General features: G+C 36.4%; 4 protein-coding genes across 6 annotated transcripts; all 4 read right to left on the reverse strand.

The window, feature by feature from the left end:
• Positions 1–1087: 1087 nt before the first annotated feature.
• Positions 1088–1690, reverse strand: LOC18430206 (uncharacterized). The gene has a single exon (XM_006840365.1). It carries the CDS (start codon positions 1688–1690, stop codon positions 1088–1090), a length of 603 nt encoding a protein of 200 aa, XP_006840428.1.
• A 3168-nt stretch (positions 1691–4858) lies between these two features.
• LOC18430205 (pectinesterase inhibitor) lies at positions 4859–6653 on the reverse strand. Its single transcript, XM_006840364.4, has one exon. It carries the CDS (start codon positions 5768–5770, stop codon positions 5060–5062), a length of 711 nt encoding a protein of 236 aa, XP_006840427.1. The 5' UTR covers positions 5771–6653; the 3' UTR covers positions 4859–5059.
• A 3535-nt stretch (positions 6654–10188) lies between these two features.
• LOC18430204 (universal stress protein PHOS34) lies at positions 10189–11568 on the reverse strand. The gene is made up of 4 exons (XM_006840363.4): positions 11374–11568; positions 10926–11035; positions 10709–10827; positions 10189–10616 (listed from the first exon to the last, which is right to left on the reverse strand). The coding sequence occupies exons 1-4, from the start codon at positions 11543–11545 to the stop codon at positions 10535–10537; spliced, it is 483 nt and encodes a 160-aa protein (XP_006840426.1). The 5' UTR covers positions 11546–11568; the 3' UTR covers positions 10189–10534.
• Positions 11569–11988: 420 nt separating this feature from the next.
• Positions 11989–22729, reverse strand: LOC18430203 (Protein kinase superfamily protein). Of its 3 annotated transcripts, XR_002280258.2 has the most exons (10): positions 22451–22729; positions 19877–20404; positions 19198–19569; positions 17018–17230; positions 15675–16046; positions 14944–15187; positions 14674–14821; positions 13706–14086; positions 12629–12772; positions 11989–12498 (listed from the first exon to the last, which is right to left on the reverse strand). XR_002280258.2 is itself a non-coding variant. In XM_011623583.3 (9 exons), exons 1-8 carry the CDS (start codon positions 22497–22499, stop codon positions 13715–13717), a joined length of 2298 nt encoding a protein of 765 aa, XP_011621885.1. In that variant the 5' UTR covers positions 22500–22729; the 3' UTR covers positions 11989–12498; positions 13706–13714. The 3 variants fall into 3 exon arrangements, 2 of the variants coding, with proteins under 2 accessions (XP_011621885.1, XP_088715739.1); XM_011623583.3 differs by lacking the exon at positions 12629–12772; XM_088859613.1 differs by lacking the exons at positions 12629–12772; positions 19877–20404; positions 22451–22729 and having other exon boundaries at positions 17018–17247; positions 19198–19319.
• Between the last annotated feature and the right edge of the window lie 386 nt (positions 22730–23115).

The following is a 23115-nucleotide window of genomic DNA, read 5'->3' on the forward strand; positions in this document are numbered from 1 at the left end:
GCAATTCAATAGGTAAATAGATGTGCATTCAGAGTTTTTTTGTGATTGCTCCATACATTCTATATGACGATCTTGAGATGGATGAGTGGTAAGATAAAAAAACGATATAATTTGAAATAAATACATTCGAGAGAACTTAAATATGATTTCAATAAGTCATAAGATGATCAAAGTAGACTTAGGTGGTCCATCCAATACAACACTAGTTAAAAATAACGGTTTGGTTCAATGGGAAGGTTATAAAAGGCAAAGTGAATGCTCAAAATTACATGAATGAAAATAGTGAGAAAATAAACAAGGGGCTTATGATCTTATTGAGAGTAAAACCCTGGACAGAGCAGAATGGGAAACAAAATTCATGTAGCTGACCAACATAGTTGGGATAAAGCTCTGATAATGATGATGATGATAATGAGTTCAGCGGTGAAAAAATCCCTTATCTTTTATAGGAATAAAACTCAAAAATATCATATCGTTCGAAAGAGCAAGTACATGAAACACACGACACAAGGTAGTCCACTTCCAACAAGAATAATGGTGGAGATCAGCCGTTGCTTCATCTCCATTCATCGATGAATAGATGATGGAAAACCATGGCACTCACGCTACAATATGCTTCCCTTCAATGATTACACCAATTGAGAACGGCCAGGAAAAGGCACTTTATATGTGGCACGCTCCAATAAAGTATACTTTCTCTTGAAGCCAGTATAATAGAGGATTGACAAAGATGGCACACTACAGTCCGAATTTCTGAGCCTGAGCCTGAGCCTGAGCCGGATTGGATTGGCGTATAGTTAATAAAGAAATTAAAATAATTTAAAAATAAATAAATAAGGAAGCTCAAAAACAAAGACAAAAAAAGCATAGCAATTTGGGGTTTTTTCAATCCTAAAGCAATTTTGAGTTGGAATAATGTTGATAAAAAAAAAAAGAAGAAAAAAGTTGTTGATATTGCTATTTTATTGTCATTTTGAGTAGATTATATACTACCATTTATCGCCAACCACAAATCCATCCACACTAAACAACAAAGTAGGAAATCCTACAATGGAAAAAAAGGAGTGGTAGGAAATTAGAAGGAAAATCAAGGTCGAATCTCTTTAGCAATTGCAAGGCAATTGGTGGCCAACTTGTGCAGCTCATCATTCATGTCACCCAACGGTGTGACCCCATCCTCGCTAAATGCATCTCTGCACCTTTGGTAGTCCTTCAGGACTTCACTCACTGGTTCAATCAACTTGAAGTACTGCTTGTCTGAGATGTCATCCAATATTTCCTTGAGGTGTCCAAAGGCATCCAGATAACTAGTGATGCAAATTTTTAAGCTCTCAAAAATGGTAAAGAAGGACTTAGGGTCTTTAAAGAAATCTTTTACCAAAGATTGAGCCATGACCACCTTTTGCACGGATGCTTTCACCTCAGCACCGAGAACTGTGGCTGCATCACAAGAACCTTTGGAAGGCATGAAAGGCTGGACAGATGCTGAGCAAAGTTCGGGAAAATCAGTTTTCTGGCACACAGACTCGGCGGAGCACACGGACTCGGGAAGCGGCTCATCAGCGTTAGGGGCGGAGGAGGTGGAAAGGCAATCGGCGGAAAGACAATTGGGTCTTGACATGGCTGCAACAAAATGCAGAATGAGGAGAGAGAGACATAGGAGAGGATGGTGGCAAATTTGGGGAGCCATCTCTGTCTCAGTAATGGGTATTGGACCGAGAGAGAGAGAAACTTGTGAGGGGAAGGAGGGATGAGAATGAGGTGTTTATATAGAGGTAGAGGTGCACAAGTATGAAACTCCAATTCTGGTTTTGCCCTAAGAAAGAAAGAAAGGGCAGTAGTGGGTCTTCTTATCAGGGATGGTAAATTAATAAGTTTTCCGCCATTTGTAAAAACATTTGCTGAATATTCGCCACCCCTCTCTATAATAAGATTGTATACGCTAATAATGGACAGGCACTTCCTAAAGCATCCACCATAATTGTGCCCTCTTTTCTTTTATTTTAAGCCTTGTGACCTCTTTCTTTCTGCAATATTATACAATCCTAATTGATTTAATAATCCCGATGGAGCAGGTTGTGGATTTGCTCCCTTGGGTGAAACGCAAGGAAATTTTTAAGATTCCAAACCCATTAATCAAATAGACCACGTTTACTTGCTGTAGGAGCATATTGTACAACTCCTCCCTCGCTCAAATGAGCTGTTCGGAGAGGATTTTTAAACTTGAAGTTTCGGGAACACCTAAGAATCATTAGATGACTGTTTTCCAAAAAAAAAAAAAAAAAATTTGACATTGAGTTTTCAAACACTTAGATCTCAATTGAATGGTCTCTGTTAAATCTTGAGACATTATTATTTTTTCAAATACAGAAAGAGTGTAATTTAGAAATTCCTTTATCGGGGTTAATTTATGAGTTGAGTAAGTTCCATCTCTAAAATTTGGAGTCCTAAAATGAATCCTAGTTTGGGTTTTACTTGAGGGAACAAGTCGGCAGTGTATTTGGGTAGGAGTATGAAAGACATCAAATATTGACAAAATGATGGTAGGTCCCAAATTCCACTTTATTTTAGCTTATTTCATCTTGGGGATATGTATTGGAACTAGAAATTTGAATAAAACAAGTTTAACACATTTAAGAACCCGTGACTTTGTTGATAATATCATTCCAAAAATTAGCCCAAACAAAAGGAAGTTCATCCCACAATATACACCAAGATGGCCCACCTAAATAAAACACAAGTGCATTAAACCTATGACTGTAAATATAAAACAAGATTGCCTGCCAGAATACACCACAATTGCATTAAACCTATCACTGCAAAAATAGTTCCCTGCCCTTTTAAAATTGTGACGATCATAATTGCAGTAAATCCATGATTATCCATAGATTTGGTTGAGACCCTACTTTAGAAGCAATTGCATATAATGCAAGACCACTAAAATTACCCAGATTTGATAGTCTGCCTAAAATTGCCCAATGCTCCTCTGTCAAATTAGGTCAAACATTTGACATTTGTGTCAATTACATACGCCAGGATAGTTGCTTTGAGTTTGATTAAATTTAGTCATTTATTCAAGGATTCGATTTTTACGAGTCCTACTACTCATGTGTAGATATGAATTCCCTCTTTACGATCAATTTTTTAAATGGATTTGGGACCTAATTATTAGGTATGTATAATGGGTGTGGTTTGCATAAGGTTGCAACGTTAAATAATCAAAGTATATGCACCTCACAAATTATAAGTATAGAATTTTAAACTCTAAAAATAGTTTAAATAAGGTAGATCTATAAACGTATAAAAATCTTGAAAATGGACAGTCCAGATAATGTGTTTCAAGATGTATTGTTTTGAGAAGTGAAATCTTTTTTTTTTTCCCATATCCATATAATTCGACATCAAGATGATCAATTAGGCGGTTTTCCAAAGTCCAAACATCCTTTTCCGATGGATTTTTGAGGTGCACCTTAATTCTACAATATAAGATGTCGACCTCATATAAACCTCTTCTATATGTAATATCTGACTTAGGGACCATGAATGTGTCAAAATAAATAAATTTTAAACGCTAAAAATGTTTAATTTTTTAAAGAAATTTTTAAATGTCTTTTTTGCACTTTTTCAGAGACGCCACAACTCCACATTAATGTGTAAGATAGATATGTGTGATGCTTCGGCGGATGCAAATCTAATTATGCATCCCACGGAGCATAAACCACTTTTCCTTTGTTCAGTATTTTAACTTTAAATACTCACCCAAAAAATATTTTAACTTTAAATGTTACTTAAGAATTTTGGACTAAACTTCAAGCCGAATTTGACCAATAGAGCAGTATATAACAAATTTATTATAGAAACCCAAAACTTGAAAATCCATTATATAACAAAGGAAAAAGTTTATACAAGGTTGCAACCTTAAAATGGAGAATTACATAAGCATCTAAAAATTCCATTGGAAAAGGTTATTTTAATGTTGAAAAACCCTCTATCTGATCATCTCGACATAAAAGGTTATTTTAATGTTGAAAAACCCTCTAACTGATCATCTCGACATAAAGATGTATGAATATGAAAAAAAAAAAACAAAAAGATTTTGAGTCTCAAAAATAGTGTATCTTGCAATACATTATCTAGACCGTCTGTTTTCAAGATTTTCGTATGTTTATAGATCTACTTGATTTTAACCATTTTTGGAGTTTTAAAATTTTATAATTAGATATGAAAATATATTTTGAGATAATCCTAAGAATTTTGTTCACCAAAATTACATATTATGATAAAATTTGGAGGTGCACCTTAGTTGGATTGTTTAGGGTTATAGATACAACACCCTATAACAAATCCATTATAGTTATTCAAACTTGAAAAAGGACATTATATGACAAATCCATTATAGGTATTCGACCATAACTATAATATATAGACAAGCCGATCATGTCACATAGCTTTTCATATTTTCTCTAATATCCATTAATCTTAATCCAATAAATAATGACGAACTATAGCCAATGGATCATCGCCATACACGAACGTGATGCATCAAGTCCATCTCATTGGACCTAGACCCTACCCACGAAGTTTTGGAGGTGTCATGGTCTAGATAAGAAAAATATAAATTGAACATATAATATTGGGTTTGCCTCAACCGTAATCCGGATTACACTCGAGTCGGGTCCAAGAAAAATAGACTTGTAGCCAACGTGGGGCGTGGGGGGGACAGATCTGGACCCGCAGGCCGATCAGGTCTAGCAATTGGTGGATGAAATCAACCCGACCCGACTCGACCCTATTGTGAGCGCTCTTAATAAAAAGGGAGGTTCTAACGAGCACGGACATGGGAGTCCCAACAAAAATGGTTAGAAGCCGGACCAAGGCCTCATTTATTGAGAATCCAAATGTTTTATCACCTCACGAAAATATTTCTTACCTTTCTTTAGAAAGAAAGAAAGTTGACATTAAAAACAAGTGGGATGGTCCCTAATCACATTACCTTTCTTTAGAAAGAAAGAAAGAAAGAAAGAAAGTTGACATTAAAAACAAGCGGGATGGTCCCTAATCACATGAGAAGGTCTTGAACAATGGCCAACAAGTTGCTACTCAACTTGTTAAGCTTGTCATCATAAGAAGCCATGGGCGAGTCCGTGGCCGGCAACTCACCAAAGGCATCGTCGCAGGTGCTAAAATCCGTGAGAGCGGCGCTGAGCATGGTATTCACAGTGCCCAAGTCCTTCTTTGCAAGGGCGGCCACGGCTTTGTCGATGTTATCGAGTGCATCGTCGTAATTCTCAATGCAAATCTGTAAGCACTCGACTGTGTCCGAGGAGGTGGTCGGGTCCGCTGCCATCTTAGCAGCTATAGACTTGGCTACCTTGGCTTCTGTTTGACAGGCGATCACCTCCGCATGGAAGGCAGTGGCAGGGTCCAATGGGAGCCCTCCATTGGCTTCTAGGTATGGTAGGATCGACCGCAGGCATACGTCTGGGTAATCTGTGTGTTTGCATATTGATCCTATAGAGCCGACCCCCGGGCCAGAAGAAACGGGGGCCGTGGCCTTGCCGGAGGGGCCAGGGGCGGGGCTGGGGCTGGGGATGGGAGTAGGAGTGGTAATTGTGGGGGCGGGGATAGGGGTAGGAGTAGGAGTGGTAATTGTGGGGTGAGGGGTTGCGAGGGTTACCGTGTGATTGCGCAGCCGGCATGTGGCGGCCGCAGACTGGATGATGAGGAGGAGAGACAGAGAGAGGAAGGAGGAGGAGTGGTGGTGACCCATGATGCCCTACTGTCTCTTTCTCTTATGGGCTGGGCTCCGAAGGAGAGAAAGAGAGAAAGAGAGAGGGGGAAAGGGGAGGGGAAGGTTATGAAGAGTGCATGAGGCGGAAGGGGTTGGTTCTATGACGTTTGTTTCCATTAGGAAAGTTGGTTTGGCTTAGGAATAGGGGTGAGCAACCGTTTGCAGTTATTTTTAGGGTTTTCCTTTTGGGTTTGTTGGTTATGCACACTCACGTTGTCCTCTCTCTTTTAAAGGCCACATACAAAACCCTAGTTTTCAGGGTGTTTAGTGATTTAGGATGATTTATCCTAGGTTCCAGTCCGAGTCAAAGGCTTCTTCGAGTCCTAGGATATTGGTTATTATCTTGAGGTTGGCTCAAGATGAAAGGCTGAGTACTTTTTCTCTTTCTTTTTTTTTTTTTTTTTACAAAGCCTTTTCTCTTTTTTTTTTTTGAATGTGGCCTTTTCTCTTTCTTTGAACCAGTGTATTATTGGGGTACTCTTATCACTCATATTCTACTGTCCAAATAAAATCAATGGGAATTTACAAAAAAATCTTATAGTATTTTTTAAATTTAAAATTAGTTCAATATATTTCATATTTAACATTCAAATCCCACTTTTTCAAAGTATAAAATGAATCTTAATTTCATATTTATATATGTACTTCAAATTAAGTTCAAATTGATATTTCCATACTTATCATTATCACATACCTATGAAATATTTTAAAATAATTTAACTAAATAAAAATTACCAAATTACCATAAATGCTAGGGTTGTTTTGGCTGTTATTATTTCTAAAGTATGTTTTAAATTTTTATTGGTGTATTATGGTAAAAAGCAAAGACATAACAAATTTTACTTTAATCTAAGAATAGAAAAAAAAATTATAATTAAAATACACTTTTATGCCATAAAAAAAGTAGGACTTCATTATGAAATATAAAATATATAGATTAGTTTAAATTCTAAAAAAATGAGATAAACTTTAGTTTAAAACTGATCATTATAGTGAGTTGTTTGTTGTTTGGTAATGTCCATTGGAGATAAACTTATAGGCTATTTCACATATACGTTTAAGTTTTTGAAATGTTTTTAATACATGGTACGTACCATGTAGAATACAATAATTTTAGATAGGATCATATTTTTTTTATTTTTATGTTGGATGAGTCAGTGGGGAGAGGGTCCCTACTCTTTGTAGAAATTGAGCCTAGGACATAGCTTTTGCAAATCGCCAAACACTAATCACTTAAGCCCGGGCCCTTTTTCTAGGTTAATAGGTTTTGATAAAACGGTTTCTCATCCAAGTAAGCCCAAAAGCTATATCATAGCTACTTAGATAGTTATTTTTTTTTTTTTTTTTTTGCGGTGAAGTACTTAGCTTGTTAATTGGTAGTATGCTTTATCAAAATTGTTAATCGGAAGTAAACTCCTTAATAAGAAACAAGGATATGTTTTCTGTGCATACTATTAAAAAATACTAAAAATAATGTGTTTCAAAAGGGATCACCATGATTTCTCTAGTCATCTCTATTCACTGTAACAACATATGAAAAGATCATTTACTATTTGTAGTTAGCAAATGAAATCATGATTATCTTTAGCTGTTATATTTGAGATCAAGAGGCACCATCACAATGTTTCTTTTCAAAGTAAACTCTCTTTTCTCAAGAAAAATTTGTATCTTAAGCAGACTCTCTAGAATAAACTACAATTCCCATATGATGACCCAACTAGGGCACACATTCTCTCTTTTCAAAATCTACAAAAAGCATCAATACAATGATTCTCTCTCTAAAAAGCTCTTTCTCCCGTAAGGAAATATCTCAGTTCCACATAATATGAAAATATCTTAATCTCATATAATTTGAGAATATCCTAATCGTAGCTAATATAGGATTTTGTTACGGGTGATTTTGAATAGCACCAAATCCAACAACCCAGTGGATGGTCACTGTCATCCATAAATACCACTTTTTGATGAAAGATTAAGATGCTAATGCTATGTGCTCCAGACTATGGTACAAAGACCATTGATATAGTATGATCCAAATGGTTATCAAAACAGCATGGTCATGAGGGACCCACTCTCCTCCACCGTCCATACCTTGTAGGGTAATATTGCAACATGTAGCACTTTGTAGGATGGTAACTTATGGTCGGATTGAAGGTATAGCTCTTGATAGAGAGGAATGGTGAAAGAGAATTCATGTAGCCAACCCCCAAGTAGTTGGGATCATAGTTAGCAAGTCTCGGTTTAAAATATCTAAGCTTTTGAAATCCGTTAAAAATTCAAAATTTTTCATGAGATCTTCAAAAAATAACATTTTTTAATGGAATTGATATAGTCCGTATTTTATCTTTTTTTCAAATAAACTTTTCAAGAAACTTCTTTCCTATAACTTTTTTTCTTTATTAACTTAATATTATCCAATTGTAGTTTAAAGATAAGCACATTAACGATGGGTATAAATTAAGAATCTTGATTTATAGTAATACCAATAAGTTCCCCTTAAAAAAGGTACACGAAAAAATACAAGCAATGTATTCTCAAAAAACTAAGATACCAAAGCAATAATATGTCTCAAAATAACAAGCATAGAAACACAATGAAAAATCTTTTTTTTTTTTTTTTAACACAAAGCTAAGAATTCGAGTCTCGAATTTGCTTGAGCATTTTGTTGCTTTCTTTACACATACATGAATTTGATTCATTGCATATTTTTACTTTTTATTTCATTTGTGTATACTATATAGCATTTTGGATGGACAACTATTTTACATATTTGGATCTTTGTGTTTTGTTTTAGTTAACTACAATCCCATACTAAATGTCTTTTTTGTATTTTTCTTCTTTGAGTAATAATCATAGAGCAAGCTTTTTATGCTTCCCCTACAACATAAAACTTGCATACTTCTCCTCATCGAACCGTCCATTCTGAATGGTGGGCTAAGATTGCCCCAATCATAATGTCACGTCTCTACATTATTTTATTTTAAATATTTTTTATATAAATTATTTTCACACCAAATTTTGGGCGTTCAATCATCTATTAAACATGCACTTGTTAAAAATATTAAAAATATATTTCCAATAAAATAAAATAACCAAAATACCCCTAAAATTTTCAAAAGGTATTTTGGTCATTATATTTTATCAAAAAATTATTTTTAATATTTTTTATAGGTGTGCCCCAACGAGAAATGACACGTACCAAATTTTATATTCGTACAATTTGTATAACAAAAATTAAAAATAAAATACTCTGAGGCGTCAGATCTAAGATCAAACAGTGAGTGGCTCACTAGATCAAAATTGGACGGCTGGATGGTAAGGCAAGCATAGATCTTCTATGCTTTAGGGGAAGTATAGAAACCTTTTCCATATTCATATATGTTGGTTTACAATTCTTGTTATTTCCTAATATAGTTCTTGTGTTAAGTATTATTATTATTGTTTCATTTTTTGCTCCGAATAATATGTAATATGTTTTGTGTTGTAACAACAGAACAAGCATTGTTGACGGATTATTGAAAGTTTAGACAACAAATTGTCAAGTATTACTTTCACGACACTAGGTATGGCCATAAAATTATTGTTCAATGACTTAAATGTATCTACATAATAACTACAAATCATAATCTTATATTATGTAATATTTACATATCCAATTTTTTTACCCTTTTTTTTTAAGACAAATTCGAAATATTCACAATTATATAACTTTATTTTTTGGCGATCTATATTTTTTACCCAATTTTTTTCTTCGACTATTTGAACAAAACCAATTCATTATTGATGTTTTGGTTCGCCGATATATTATTATTCCCTAATTTGCCAACTATGGTTGCGATAAGCTTAGATGAATGACGAAACAAAATTAAAGAAAAAGAAAAGAACAGTAGGGGCTCTCAATCATTGTGTAGAGTGCAACGCATAAAAACAAAGGACCATTGTGTAGAGTGCAAAGCATAAAAACAAGGAAAAGTTTATATAAAGTTGAAACCTTAAAATGTAGAATCACATATGCACCTCAAAAATCTATCGGAAATGTTGTTTTAATGTTGAAAAAACTCTCTAATTGATCATCTCGACATTGAGATGTATGACTATGTAAAAAAAAAGTTATTGAGTCTAGGAAATAGTGCATCTTACAACACATTATCTAGACCGTCCATTTTCAAGATTTTCATATATTTATAAACGTACTTGATTTTAACCATTTTTAGAATTTTAAAATTGTCTAATTAAGTATGAACTTAGATTTTAAGATAATACTAAGAATTTTTTATAACAAAATTACATGTTATTGACAAAATTTTAAGGTGCACCTTAATTGGATTGTTTAAAGTTAAACCCGATAAAAACCGCACCCTAAAACCAAAGGACCATGAAAAAGTGACACCCAGCAATGCAAGAAGCAAAGCGATAATAAAACAAGGAAAGCAAGTCCAAGATACAGATTAAAAGAGTAATTCAGTCTAAGCAGAAGATAAAAGAGAGTGGTTAAGGGCACGCTTGGTTTATCAGAAATCTCTATTCAGGAAGGAGATTTCCATTGATCAAGCCGAGTTCTCACATTCGGTTCGTGGGAAATCTCTCTCCGGAAATCCCCACGAGGCAACACCGCAAACATGGGAAACGCCCGCTGGCTCATGAGAAAGCGGCTTCATACCCAAGAAGAAACAAAGCCGATTCCTCGGAGATATCCCACACACACAGATATCTGATGAACCAAACGAGGCCTTAAGAACAAGCTTAAGGATGGTGGTCTTTAACCACCGTGACAGGACATAGAGCATGGTTCACCACATAGCTGCTAACGCTGCCGATAATAGCCCTGGAAATGAACAAATAATCAAATAAATACCCAAAAAACAAAAAAACAAGGAATAAATAGATCACAGTAAAATAGCATTATAAAATTTTAACCTCTTGATTTTTCCGAGGCCTCGGTTTCCAATTATGAGGTAACTCAAGGGGATTTTCTCGACAGCTTCGCAGATTTTTTCGCGAGGGTCACCCCAATAAACATTCATTAAGATTGTAATCTGCAGAAATAAATTAGTTTTCCATTAATTAAAAATATATTTTCTTTCATAAATGTTTTGAATGTAGAACTGGTAAATTTCGAGGGATAGAATTTTACCTCCTTTTGTCTGGCAACACAATTGAGCAAATCCAGAGTTTCGGCATCGGGTTTAACACCATATTTCTTGGCAATTGCCGGATCCGAAAAATCACCGAGGGGAATGAAAGCTGCACAAGGAGATTCATATAGCAAAAAAAAAAGTAATATAACGCAAGTGGATTTCTCACTCAAGATCGATCTGTTTATTGCATAAATAGATTAAAGAAGGAAACATGTTTTCAGTTTTTCTGGTTGTTTGATATGCAGCATAACGCAGGCATCATTAGTATGTGGAATATTCTTTAATTATGGAATTTGTAGATCATGAGATTCAAGCAGTAGAAGTATGAAATAACTAAAATGAATCAATATTTGAAAACTTTTTCGAGTACGTGTAGTATTGAAGCACTCAAAAGAGACCTTGAGTTGTGTACAAAATCCAGAGTTTTTAGAGATAGAGAGTTACGTGAACCAGTGGCCTCCCAAAGTTGCATCTCTCCTCCCTCGTACCGAAGAGATGGCTGAACGTTGATGAGAATAAGGTGATCCCCATCCCTCACTAGATTTTCCAACCCCCATTTCAAGGCTGTCTTGCTGCATCTAGAGAAATCAATGGCGACTCCTACCCTTCTCTCCATCTCTCTTCTCCCCAGAGGTGAGGTGTAAAGAATAAAGGAGTTGTGTGTTTTATTTATCTTATTTATGTGGCCGCAAAATGTCTCTGAACTATTATTGAGTCTGTTGACTAATGGTGGGTGACCTCATTATAATAATGAGAAAGACACTGCGTTTATTGCACGGTAAAGGTAAAGTATTCTCAGGAAACAATGTCTCTTTCACAAACGATAAATGTGTTGGAGAGAGTGAGATGCTTGTTCTCTTGGGTGTGGTTTAGAGAGAGAGAGAGAGAGAGAGGAGAGAGAGAGTAAAAGACGGTTTGCAAGTCCCTGAGAGAGACATGGTTTGGGAGTGTCTGATGCATGCCCCAGAACACGAGTTTCCAATTTAATCTCAGCAAAATAAATAAGTAAATTAATAAATGAGATAAAAAAGAGGAGGGAGGAGGGGGACCAAATCGAGCTGCTAAAAATGAAACCACCACCACTCCACCACTAAAAAAATACATTCCCAATCCAAACCAGGACTTTAAAAACCGCATAAATACATTTCAATGGAGAAACCTGAAAAAAACTGCAAAATTTAAATTGGGAAACAGAATTCCCCTGAGACCAACAGAAAACAAATCAAAACCAAAAAAAACAAAGAAACCAATAAAATACATAGACACACTCCAATTTTGGCTGCCTGATTACAAAATAAACACCATTGTCTTCATATTACAATTTTCCATGGCTTTACTGTAACTGCAGCTGGTGCCACACGCAATCAATTGATGCACGAATCTCGGAACTCTGAATGGCTAAGAGTGGTCCAAAGTTTGATTCTCTGAGGTTCAGCTCAAATTGCATAGCACTCGTTCTGTCAATGTAGATATATAAACCCAACTTGGCACCCATTCCTACCCAAATTTTGTCCATCTCCAAATAACAAGAAAAAAAATATCGGAATATCTGGAAAGTATCCAAAACACCTGCATAAAGCATGCAGTTAGTGGAAACTCACCGAAAAACATGTAGCTGACAGAGAAACTTGAAATACCAAGACAGTAACTGGACCCAATAATCTTTTAATCATACTTCGCTTACCCCTGATCATTTTACCTTTTTACCTTCAGTTGTGTAAGTAAATAATCATTTAAAACAAGTAAATAAGCGACCCAAGCACTGTCCAGATCAGCAATTTAAAATTCAAAACTGGGTACAGAACTAGGAGGGCCCAAACTGGCTCCAGTTGGCCTGGGTCACCTAAAAACAAAGGAAAAAAATAATATAAATTTTGGAAAGAAATAAGGAAAAACTTGGGAAAACGAATTACTCTACAAAAACGATATCACAAGTAGATTGCATGTTAAAATCATTATTCATGGCATTTTCTTATTTTTAAAGATAAATTCTATATTCCCAAAAAGTAAATATTTGCAAAAGAATTAGATGATCCAGCTGTTGTTCCACAGAAGAAAACCAGATCTATTGAAAAAAAAAAAAAAACTAGATATGTGTAGATCTAGAGTTTTTTGAAGAAAATAAACCAGATCTAAAGCTAGCTATCATACAAGTGCAGTCACTTCCAGCAAAACTTGAAAATGGAGAAATAGGACGCTAATCACTTGCCACATTAGACCAATCCTCAATCCTCACTGAATATATCATTGGGTTGGAATTCAGATCCACTTGATCTGAGGTTTGCAAAATCTTTGACAAATTCAAGGCCACCAATTCAAAATCTTTCAAGTACGTTTTGCTTTGAATTTTTTGGGGGAAATCGGACGCAATAAAATGATAAAAGGACTGCAAAATAGCCATAAACCCTCTTTTTGAGGCCTTAATACCCCTGACCCTCTTCCCCCTCTGGCCAAAAATAAAATATCACTTTGTTTCCACCAAGTGTAAACAGTTCATATTGACAAACATCAGACTTGTCACAGCCTCAAAGTAACTCACGCAGCTAAGGATATTAGCGCGAGGCCACCAGTTTGGGCTCATCCAGACCCAGTAGGTTGCCAGGTCTGACTGATTTGGGTGAGTCGGAGCCCAAGTTTGTAGGAGTTTCAATAACAAACCAATATATTTCAAGTTTCCAGACAACATGCAGGCCCAAAATTCATGGTCTATGCAGACTTTCCAGGTACAATCCACTGATTTTTGTCCCTAACTAATACATGGAACTCCTAAACATACCTTTGAAAATTACCGTCCTTCTTGTAAGTCTTCCGAGAACACCGCATTTCGAGAAATGGCGTCATTATCAAAGGCACTAAGACCAGAGAAAGGGCCAGAAGAGAACATGGAAGAGGTCCCATCAGATTCATATGTAGTAGATGATTGTCTAATATTGGGTCGGTTAGATGTTGTTAAGGTATCTTGATATTCTGTGACTCTTTGCACCATTTTTAGTGATTGCACAACTTCTCCCATAGTGGGGCGCTGGTTTGCCTCAGGGGCCACACAAGCTGCTGCGATAGTGCAAACTCTCATAAAATCCTCTTTTGGGTATTTACCACTGAGCCTTGGATCAGCAAGCTGTTCGAGCCTGTCCTTATCTCGAAGAATTGGTCGAGCCTGCATATGCAAATGATATTGATAAATATCTTTATTCATTTTTCTTGGGCTATACAATATCTCTGTTCATCAAATATCCTTTAATTTTATCGTTTTTAGGCAAATGACGTTCATAAATAATTCTACTCATTGCATAACCAAGTATCCTTCTAGCTTACACCACTCTAATAGTGAATTCGGAATGATGTGATCCTGAATTCTTCACAAGGAAATGTGCCTAACAAAATGTTGTAAACTTGGTGTGCATTTTTGACAAAATTTCAAACACATTTAAATTAGGTTGACTCCTATTACAATGAATGGAAGAATTTGATTTGGTTGTCTAAAAACTTAGAAACATTGCTTTCTATGAAATTAGTCAATAAAACAAGTTAGATCTAGGCTGATGATTCCCAAAGGTACATTAGTTTTCAATGAATGGTTACCAAGTTGTGGCATATATAATTCCCTGATAAAGAGTAGATCACTAGACTTTTAGGCAATGTAAGAAATTTAGGCCACTCAAGTTGAGAAAGTCTGCATCTGAATCCAAATAATCCAATCGTGAATAGGTAAAGATACAAGGGAGAAAGGTTCCAAATTCTAACCCCTGTAACGAGATTCTCCTGCCCTGAAGGTTGAGTCATATCCACTGGTCTCCTCCCAGTCAGCAATTCAAGGAGGACAACTCCATAGCTGTATACATCACTCTTAACAAGCAGATGCCCGGTCATAGCATATTCAGGAGCCACATAACTGTAACACATTCAGTCCCATCAAAACACACATATTCTTGTTTAAAATGCATGTGTTTATGAGAGAGAGAGAGTGTGTGTGTGTGAGAGAGAGAGAGAGAGAGAGGGGGGGGGGGGAGATACCCAAATGTACCCATGACACGAGTGGATAAGTAGTTTCCCCGACCCTCAGGAGCTTGCTTTGCTAAGCCAAAATCAGCAACCTTTGCGTGGAAATTATGCTCCAGTAAAATATTAGATGCCTTGAAATCTCTGTGGATCACGCAAGGCTGGGAATCTTCATGAAGGTATGCAAGCCCTCTGGCAGCATCAAGAGCAATTTTCATTCTAGTATCCCAATCCAAAGGGCGATTCGCTCCGACAGGACCTAAATCACCCAAATATACAGTAAAAAAATGCTCTCCAGAACATGCAATATAAAGTGACACACTAAAATCTCCTTTAAGACAAAAGAAATAAAAAGCTATAAGGCATCTCCTAAACCATAGTGCACTGAGTCAGTACTGTCGATTCAAGTGACGAGTGGCTAAGGGGACAGGGGGACTGACCATTGGGGTCAACTCCTTTCTGGTGGGTCCCATTGCCTCTCCATTATTGTCCATCATTTCAATCCAATGAACTATGGATTGAGATGATGGGTGCTAATATAAAGTTGGATCCACCACGGGGTTTATGTCCTCTAATGGTCAACAATATCCATTTGAATGGAGAGAGAGGACCCCAATGATGGGGTTTTTCTCTCCAAGGTCCATTGGATTATTGTATACTTTGCCTTAAACAAAATTCCAATTTTATGAACAAAAACATTAAAGAGGGCCAGCCAAGTCAAAAAACTAATAAAGTCAATGAGATACCATGCAGCCAGGATTCCAAGCTTCCATTTGGGACAAGTTCATAGCACAGCAGGTGCTGTGAAGAATCACGACTACTATAGTAACCCACAAGTTTCACAAGGTTTCGATGGTGTAGCCTACTGAGCATCTCAACTTCAACCAAGAATTCTTTATCCCCTTGATGGCCCCCACTTGAGAGCTTCTTGATAGCAACAGCTGTGCCATCACTCAACACACCTTTGAAGACCCGGCCAAACCCACCCTCCCCAAGCATGCTTGCAGGTTCAAAATTATTTGTTGCCTCTTTTAGCTCTTCATATGCAAAAACCCTTGTACTAGTCGGATGAGGAAGAGACCCATCATTTGAAACTGCATCGGCAGTCTTTTGCTTTGCTGCATTACCAAACACCCAAATGGCATGTCAAAGTAAGTGGGACCAAATGGATGCTTTGGCATAGTGAAAACAGGTGTATTTAATAAATACAGGCTAAGTTTAAGCATAATATTTCATAGTGAAGGAAGGTATCCTAGTGCCCAGTGGATACTCAGTCAATTGAAGGCGTCAATGAAAGGATGGAAGGTGATGGCAAGGGAGTGAGACCAACGGGAATAGGACATGACCCCAAAGTTGGTACAAATCTGTCCATCACTGTCTCTCATGTCACTGGATGATGATGACCCTGGTGGATTAGCATGGTCATTGCTGCTCCAACCATTCAAGCACAAATAATTTGTACTCCTAATATAGTTATGCCTAATTGAGGGCTAAGGGGATGTTCAAATTGGATATGTTTGACATGCCATTTGCTGCATCTAACAAAGCCACCGACTATCATGCTCATGACAAGAACCTTGAAATTGATTAACTGATTATTACTTTTATCTTATAGAAATTGCTTAAGGGAGAGACCAGGACACTTAGCTCCACTTTAAGGATCAGATTGCTGATATTTCTATCGAAGCACTTTAGGAAGATCAATTTGTAATGACAACAAAAACTCTATAACACAATAATGATTCAGAATGATATTCATTTAAAAGAAGAATCCTCCACAATGCCCAGACTTTCTTTACACCAATGCTATAACATTACACAGCTCTAAAAGCTTCAAGATACAAAATTCATTTTATTTCAATTTCACATAGTCGTGCATCATGGATTCAGCATGTCTTGCTTTTAAACAATTGGAACTTATAAGTAGACAACAAAACTAATTTTCGTCTTTGGCAGTTGATAAGGATGTGAAGGAGAAAACAAAATACAGGTGTCAGAAGGTTTCCAATACACAATTTTTATTGTGGATGGTAAAAACAATTTCTAGCAACAAATTATGTGTAAGAAAATTATCATCAGAATTCCTTACCAGTTTGTATGGGCGGGGCTTCTTTCTTCCGTTGACCAGATGTGCATGAACAAATAACTACCACAGATACAATGAAAATTATTAGGATACCAGATCCTATGCCAATAAGAAGAACCAAACTAGGATGTTTCACCCTTTTGGAAGAAGAATATGAGACCCCAGCAGATATAGGAGTAGCAGCTTGAGGTGACATAACTGGTGGGGCTGCAGTCTCTGATGCACCACAAATTCTGTCAGCAAAATAAGGACCTACCAACCTTAACTTTCTGTTTATTTAATAATGTTCATCCAACAATAGCTAGAACATTAGGACCTACGCACCACAAAAATCCAAATGAAGAGGTTCAACACCTAATGCATGCATGAGTGGAAGCACAAAGAGTTTACAAAATCAAGTTCAAGGTCCTCTTAAAATAGTGTGTACATAAATGCACCTTAACAGGACTTTATTCAAATATTAACCACAGCATTTTTTGCTTTCAAAACTAATGAAGAACTCTTTTTGAATAACAAAATTATAGAGGAGCTCATAGATACAGAAGAAACGACAATGGAAGTATCTATGATCCATAACCCGAGAATTCAGAACAACTATTGTAAGCGATGGGATTTGAGCTTGTGCTCGATTAGTTAAGGCAATGACAACTGCAACACTCTATCCCTAGTTCAAATCCTACCATTGAACTACCAGGGGGAAAAAAAAGTTATTGTAAGTGATGCTCACCAAAGGCAATAGTGCCAAACCAAACTGATTTCATTTCAATGAACATGATTATGAGAAAAATACGAAATCATTCACCATATATTGAAAATAGGTCCTATGCTCCCAATGTTTGCATGCATGGGGAATGCAAGCATGGTGTGACTAATCTAATTATATGATGTGATTGTTTGACTGGCCTAAGTGCAACGCAAACACTTAACAAGTCTCCATGATTCACTATTACATCCTTTTTTTCTGATCGGCATCCAACTATTCCACTGAAATTCAGAGGTGACATATTTGTCCACCACATGGCTTGTCAATGGAGATAACATAATTTTTGGGAGAAAAACAAAGCAAGCTTCATTTGGTTTCTGTATTTTCTGTAGGTAAAACAATTCATTTTATCTTATATAAGTGAGACATTTGAACAGAATCCAATAGCCACAAACAAATTGATCAGCCTTATGGTGCATTTCCATAAGTATGGCATGAGCTTCTTGAACAATAGGAGATGTTGGTATCTGTTCAAAAAATAGGAGATGCTGCTATGGATCTTAACCACTTTAGGTGTTCAGGTATGTCTCTGTTGTGTACTTTGCATTTGCTGCATGTAACAGTGACTCCTGCTGTTACTTATCATTGCCACATACTGCCCTATGAATTAATATGCAAATGTAACCAAACTTGGACATGGGATTTTAAGTCTCATTCTCATTACTGAGAAGCAATTAGTCTTTCAAACACAAAGTGGTATTGGAGCCAATCTAACACAGAGCAAACCCTATCTGCAAGCCCAAATATAACTTATCTAAGAGTCTTCTGTCATTGGATCTTAGCAAAATTTCAGTTTTCAGATGAACTAAGTCCTAGATACATCGATGCATGTTTCTGCAGCACCAGAACTCTAACATGTGTTAGAGAGAGTGGGCCTATTAAGATGCCTACAACCATGCATTTCACTCACCATAAATTTACAACATATGCAAGTCACATAAAAGATATTTAAAGAGTACAAGGAAAACATGTATTACCTGGAGCAGGGGCTTAACAGTGACTCCCGTGGTTACTTATATCATTGCCACATATTTCTCTAAGATTTAATATGCACATGTAACCATACTTGCACATAAGGATTTTAAGTCTCATTCTCATTACTGAGAAACAATTAGTTTTTCAAACTTGCTGTGGTATTGGAGCCAATCTAACAAAGGACAAACCCTAGATCTGCAAGCCCAAATATAACTTATGTAAGAGTCTTTTGTCGTTGGATCTTAGTAAAATATCAGTTTTCAGATTAAAAAAGTCCCGGATCCATCAATGCATGTTTCTGCAGCATCAGAACTCTAACATGTGTTAGAGAGAGTGGGCCCATTAAGATGACTTCAACCATACATTTCACTTACAAATAAATGTACAACATATACATGTCACATATAAGATATCTAGAGAGTAGTACAAGGTAAAAGGGTATTACCAGGAGCAGGGGCTGGGGGCTTAAACCAGGTAAAATTGAGGACCTCATAGTCTCCAACTAATGAATGATTAAGCTCAACTCTATGAGTAGTAAGAGTATAATTAATCCGGTATGCCTCATTGCTAGAGAAACTAACCCCAGTCAATGGAATAATATCCATGGACATATTCAGTCCAGTTAGCCCAACAATATAAAAATAGATGAGCTCAAACTGAGATACTTGCAGACCAAGTTGCGAAGCAAAATCTTCTTGGATTGAGCTCAAATTTGAATTCAGTGAAACATTTGAAAGAAGCAGCTCAAGCCGTATTGGATATACACAATCACAAGTTTCATTGTCCCTTCTCTGCATCATATCTGATCCACAGCAACCTGTTCAAAAAAGTAAAGTAGCCGATTGTAAAAGAATGCCAGAAAACATTTCATGCATATGACAAGATGACAGTTTCCAAAAATTTCATCATCCATACTTGAAGAGTATTTACATCAAGATTTCTGGTCAAATATGTTAAATGTTAAGCATCTAAACCAAGTAAAATGCATCCACTGATCTCTCAGAGAAAACAACAAGAAATAGACAACAGAGAGCAGACAATGAAAAACAGAGCAGGCAACGAAGTACCAGAAAGAACTGGCAATGAAGAAACTTGCAATCCACTCGAGAGAATTTATGGCTTACCAGATACATGAGGAGATAGGGGTGGTGGTGCCAACCCAGAAGCAATAGAACCAAAGTTGGATGACTTTGGAACAAGGCCATCAGATGGGGGAGATAACAAGCCTGAACTAGGGGCGGCTGACTGCGGATTGCTCCGCATCGATGGTTTAGATAAATACGAATAAGTTGATGGTGGATGAGAGGAAGTAGTTAACGAACCATAACCTGGTGGTTGAGATGGAACTAAAGCTGGTGGGAATGAAATATCTGGCTTAAAATGTCTCCTATGTCTTCGATGGAATGGTGGAAAGGTATTATGGGGAATGTTTGCAGGAAGAGGCAGATCGGATCCAACATGTGGGGTTCCTGAATGGTACTTTGGAGGAGCCTCAAGTGGTGCACCTAAAATTACTCCTGACTTATGATGTGATAATTCAGCTTCAGCGAAAACAGCTGCCCAAGATAAAATTATCAGGTAGTACGCAGAATCTGACCGAGAAATGCATATTGCTGGTGAAAGGCACAGCCCGTACGCCTTTATTTGTGACCCTGCAAATAATGAACCACAAGTCAACAAGTAAATACTTAGGTGGAAACCAATAATGAAATGAAAATATAGTAATACAGAAATAAAGACAACAAAGGAGAGAAAAAAGTAAAAGCATATAACATTCCATTTGGATAGGTTAGCTGGGTTGGAAGACACAATTTCAAGGTAAATTGAGCTCCCATGGAAAATTAACACACATCTATATCACATTCTCATTCACCAGTACTTGCTTTTAGCCTACACTGATGACATCTCGTAACCTTTGGAATTATAGAAAATTATGAAACTAGAACAGGATTGGAACCTTCCACATAATAGAGGAAGTTTAAACCGCATATTGCAATATAAGTATATGACTGAGTGGTTATAGAAAGCTGGGACGCTTAGATTGCAATGAAGCAAAAATCCCCAGGGAATCAGGTTTTCAAAATATGACCATGATATCACCGATAAATTGGAGGACGTAAGACAATAACGTACTGGATGTCTAATAAACCTCACAATTACTTGCTAAGATATTGCATACAGTGTTGGAGTTCAAACCAAATACATATATAGCTTTAAAACCTGTATAAGGCCACAGTAAGGAAAACTTAACAATAAAGCAAGCACCCCTTAGGAAGATGCATTATTCTTGCCTCCGCACTCTGAATTCAGGCTATGCTAATTTGTTTCCCTCTAGCACCTCTTTGTCATGGTGATCCAAGCTCTACTGGGGTTACTTCATGTTTTATTCAGATGAACAGCAGAAGTACCTTGAGGTGGATGGGAATTTTGTTAATAGCAACTAGCCACTGGGATCCCACACTTCCTCACATGCCCAGAACAGAAAAAATGCAAACCACTTGTCTATGAAGGCACTTCTTGCCACTTAGTCCAAGTGGACTACCCTAACTTGACCATCTTACCATATGACATGAGGATGGTGCAGGGTGCAATATTCATGCCCTTGAGTCTCTTAATAATGGTATATTTTACATTGTACAAAGTATTGATATACAGAGACAGAACTCTAAAATGTATTTATCCTTTTCGCTAATCTTACAAGCATTTTAGTTACTTGCTTTTCTTTTATTTGTATATAACTCTTGAGGCCTCATTATCAAGATATATTAGTCATACTCATGCACTTGGTGCAAACAAATGAATCGTCTTTTCCTTCTTCCCAGAGTCTAAAGGTATTAATTTTAATGGACTAGAAAGTCTTGCTCTAAAGGTCTTAATTATGAAGATACCTTCCATATAATAGAAGAATGCAGATACCTTTCATTGGTGAGGAACAAAAGCGTATAATTATGTTCAATTCTGTGGATTTCGAGGTAGGTTAAGCTATCCTAGGAATGTTGTATGATTCAACTGCCCTTGCATAATGCTATATAAAAGATGTTATAGCCAATGCGACGATGTTAGCACCAATAAGCAGCTGATCTTTTGATCTTTCCCATTGCACAATTCAAACAGTCCAAACTATATCAGCTCTATATGGGTTAAACATGGCAATCCACCACTCCAGAGTATCAGTCCATTAGGCTTTTCAACCTCACACAAACCATAACAAGCAAAGTTAATGTAATCTATATTTACAGTTTAGAATGGAATTTTTTTGTCCATGACAGGAAGACCTTAACTACTCTGAATAATCTCCTATCACATAAAAGGAGCAAAAAAGTTAAGTATAGCTTCAACTTTGTTTACAATGGTAAGCTACTTCAGAAGCACTTCTCCATAATCACATTGCAAAAAACTGCTCAAAATTTAGCTGATAACAATGAAATAATGCCGATACTGCCACAACTTTCACTAAATTTAAAAGATAGGCCATGATCCCGAAAAAGAACAGAACATGAATTCCTACCCAAAACGTTGATTCTCAAAACCCAACAAACTAAAATAAGAAAAACACCAGGAAAAAAAGGAGAAATGAGAGTGTCTAGATAGTGTACAGACATCACACAAATAAACATCCAACTTTCCACTAAATTAAAAATAATAGCAAACATAAAGCTCAAAGATAATAAAACCGTAAGAGAATCAAAGAAACATACCTATACTTTTCCACTGAAAATAGGGGAAAATGCCCAAAAAATCAAACATCTCTAGAACTATAGCACTTCAGATCTGAACCAGTAGATTAGAAGAAAAATTATCAGATCCATCAACGTCACTAGCACGAACACTACTATTAAAAATTAATGAATCTGTTAAATCCATGAAAATAAAAAAAAATGAAAAATTAAAATCTTGTGGATTTTTGTGTTTAGGTTTTAGAGTGGGGTTCGGACGTTTTATCGTGACACGGTGTGCCGTCACGGCGACGTTACACAAATAACGGAAAAAAAGGGGATGCAAGGAAATACCCCTAACTTTTTTTTAATGTCAGGACACCGTCAAAATTTTGAACGCCAAATTCATCCTTTTTCTTTTTCTTCCAGACGTAGCCAATAAATAGCTATATATTTTTCATGTTGTATTTAAATATTATTTAAAACAATAACTATCTATTTATAAGTAATTTATTATACTTATAATATATTTCACAAACAATATATTTTCAGATATCCAAACGGCTCCTAAAACTAATGTTCAAAAAATCGGATTTTCGAAGCCTCGAATCTGTATCATACATTCCCAAGTCGGAACGTGTTATGGCTAAAAAAATAACCTGTCAAATTTCACATCTAGTAATCATCAATTTAATTTTATTTGGTAT

This window comes from Amborella trichopoda, chromosome 2 (genome assembly GCF_054954075.1).
Source record: "Amborella trichopoda isolate Santa Cruz 75 chromosome 2, AtrichopodaSantaCruz75HAP2 v2.0, whole genome shotgun sequence".
Taxonomy (NCBI): Eukaryota; Viridiplantae; Streptophyta; class Magnoliopsida; order Amborellales; family Amborellaceae; genus Amborella; species Amborella trichopoda.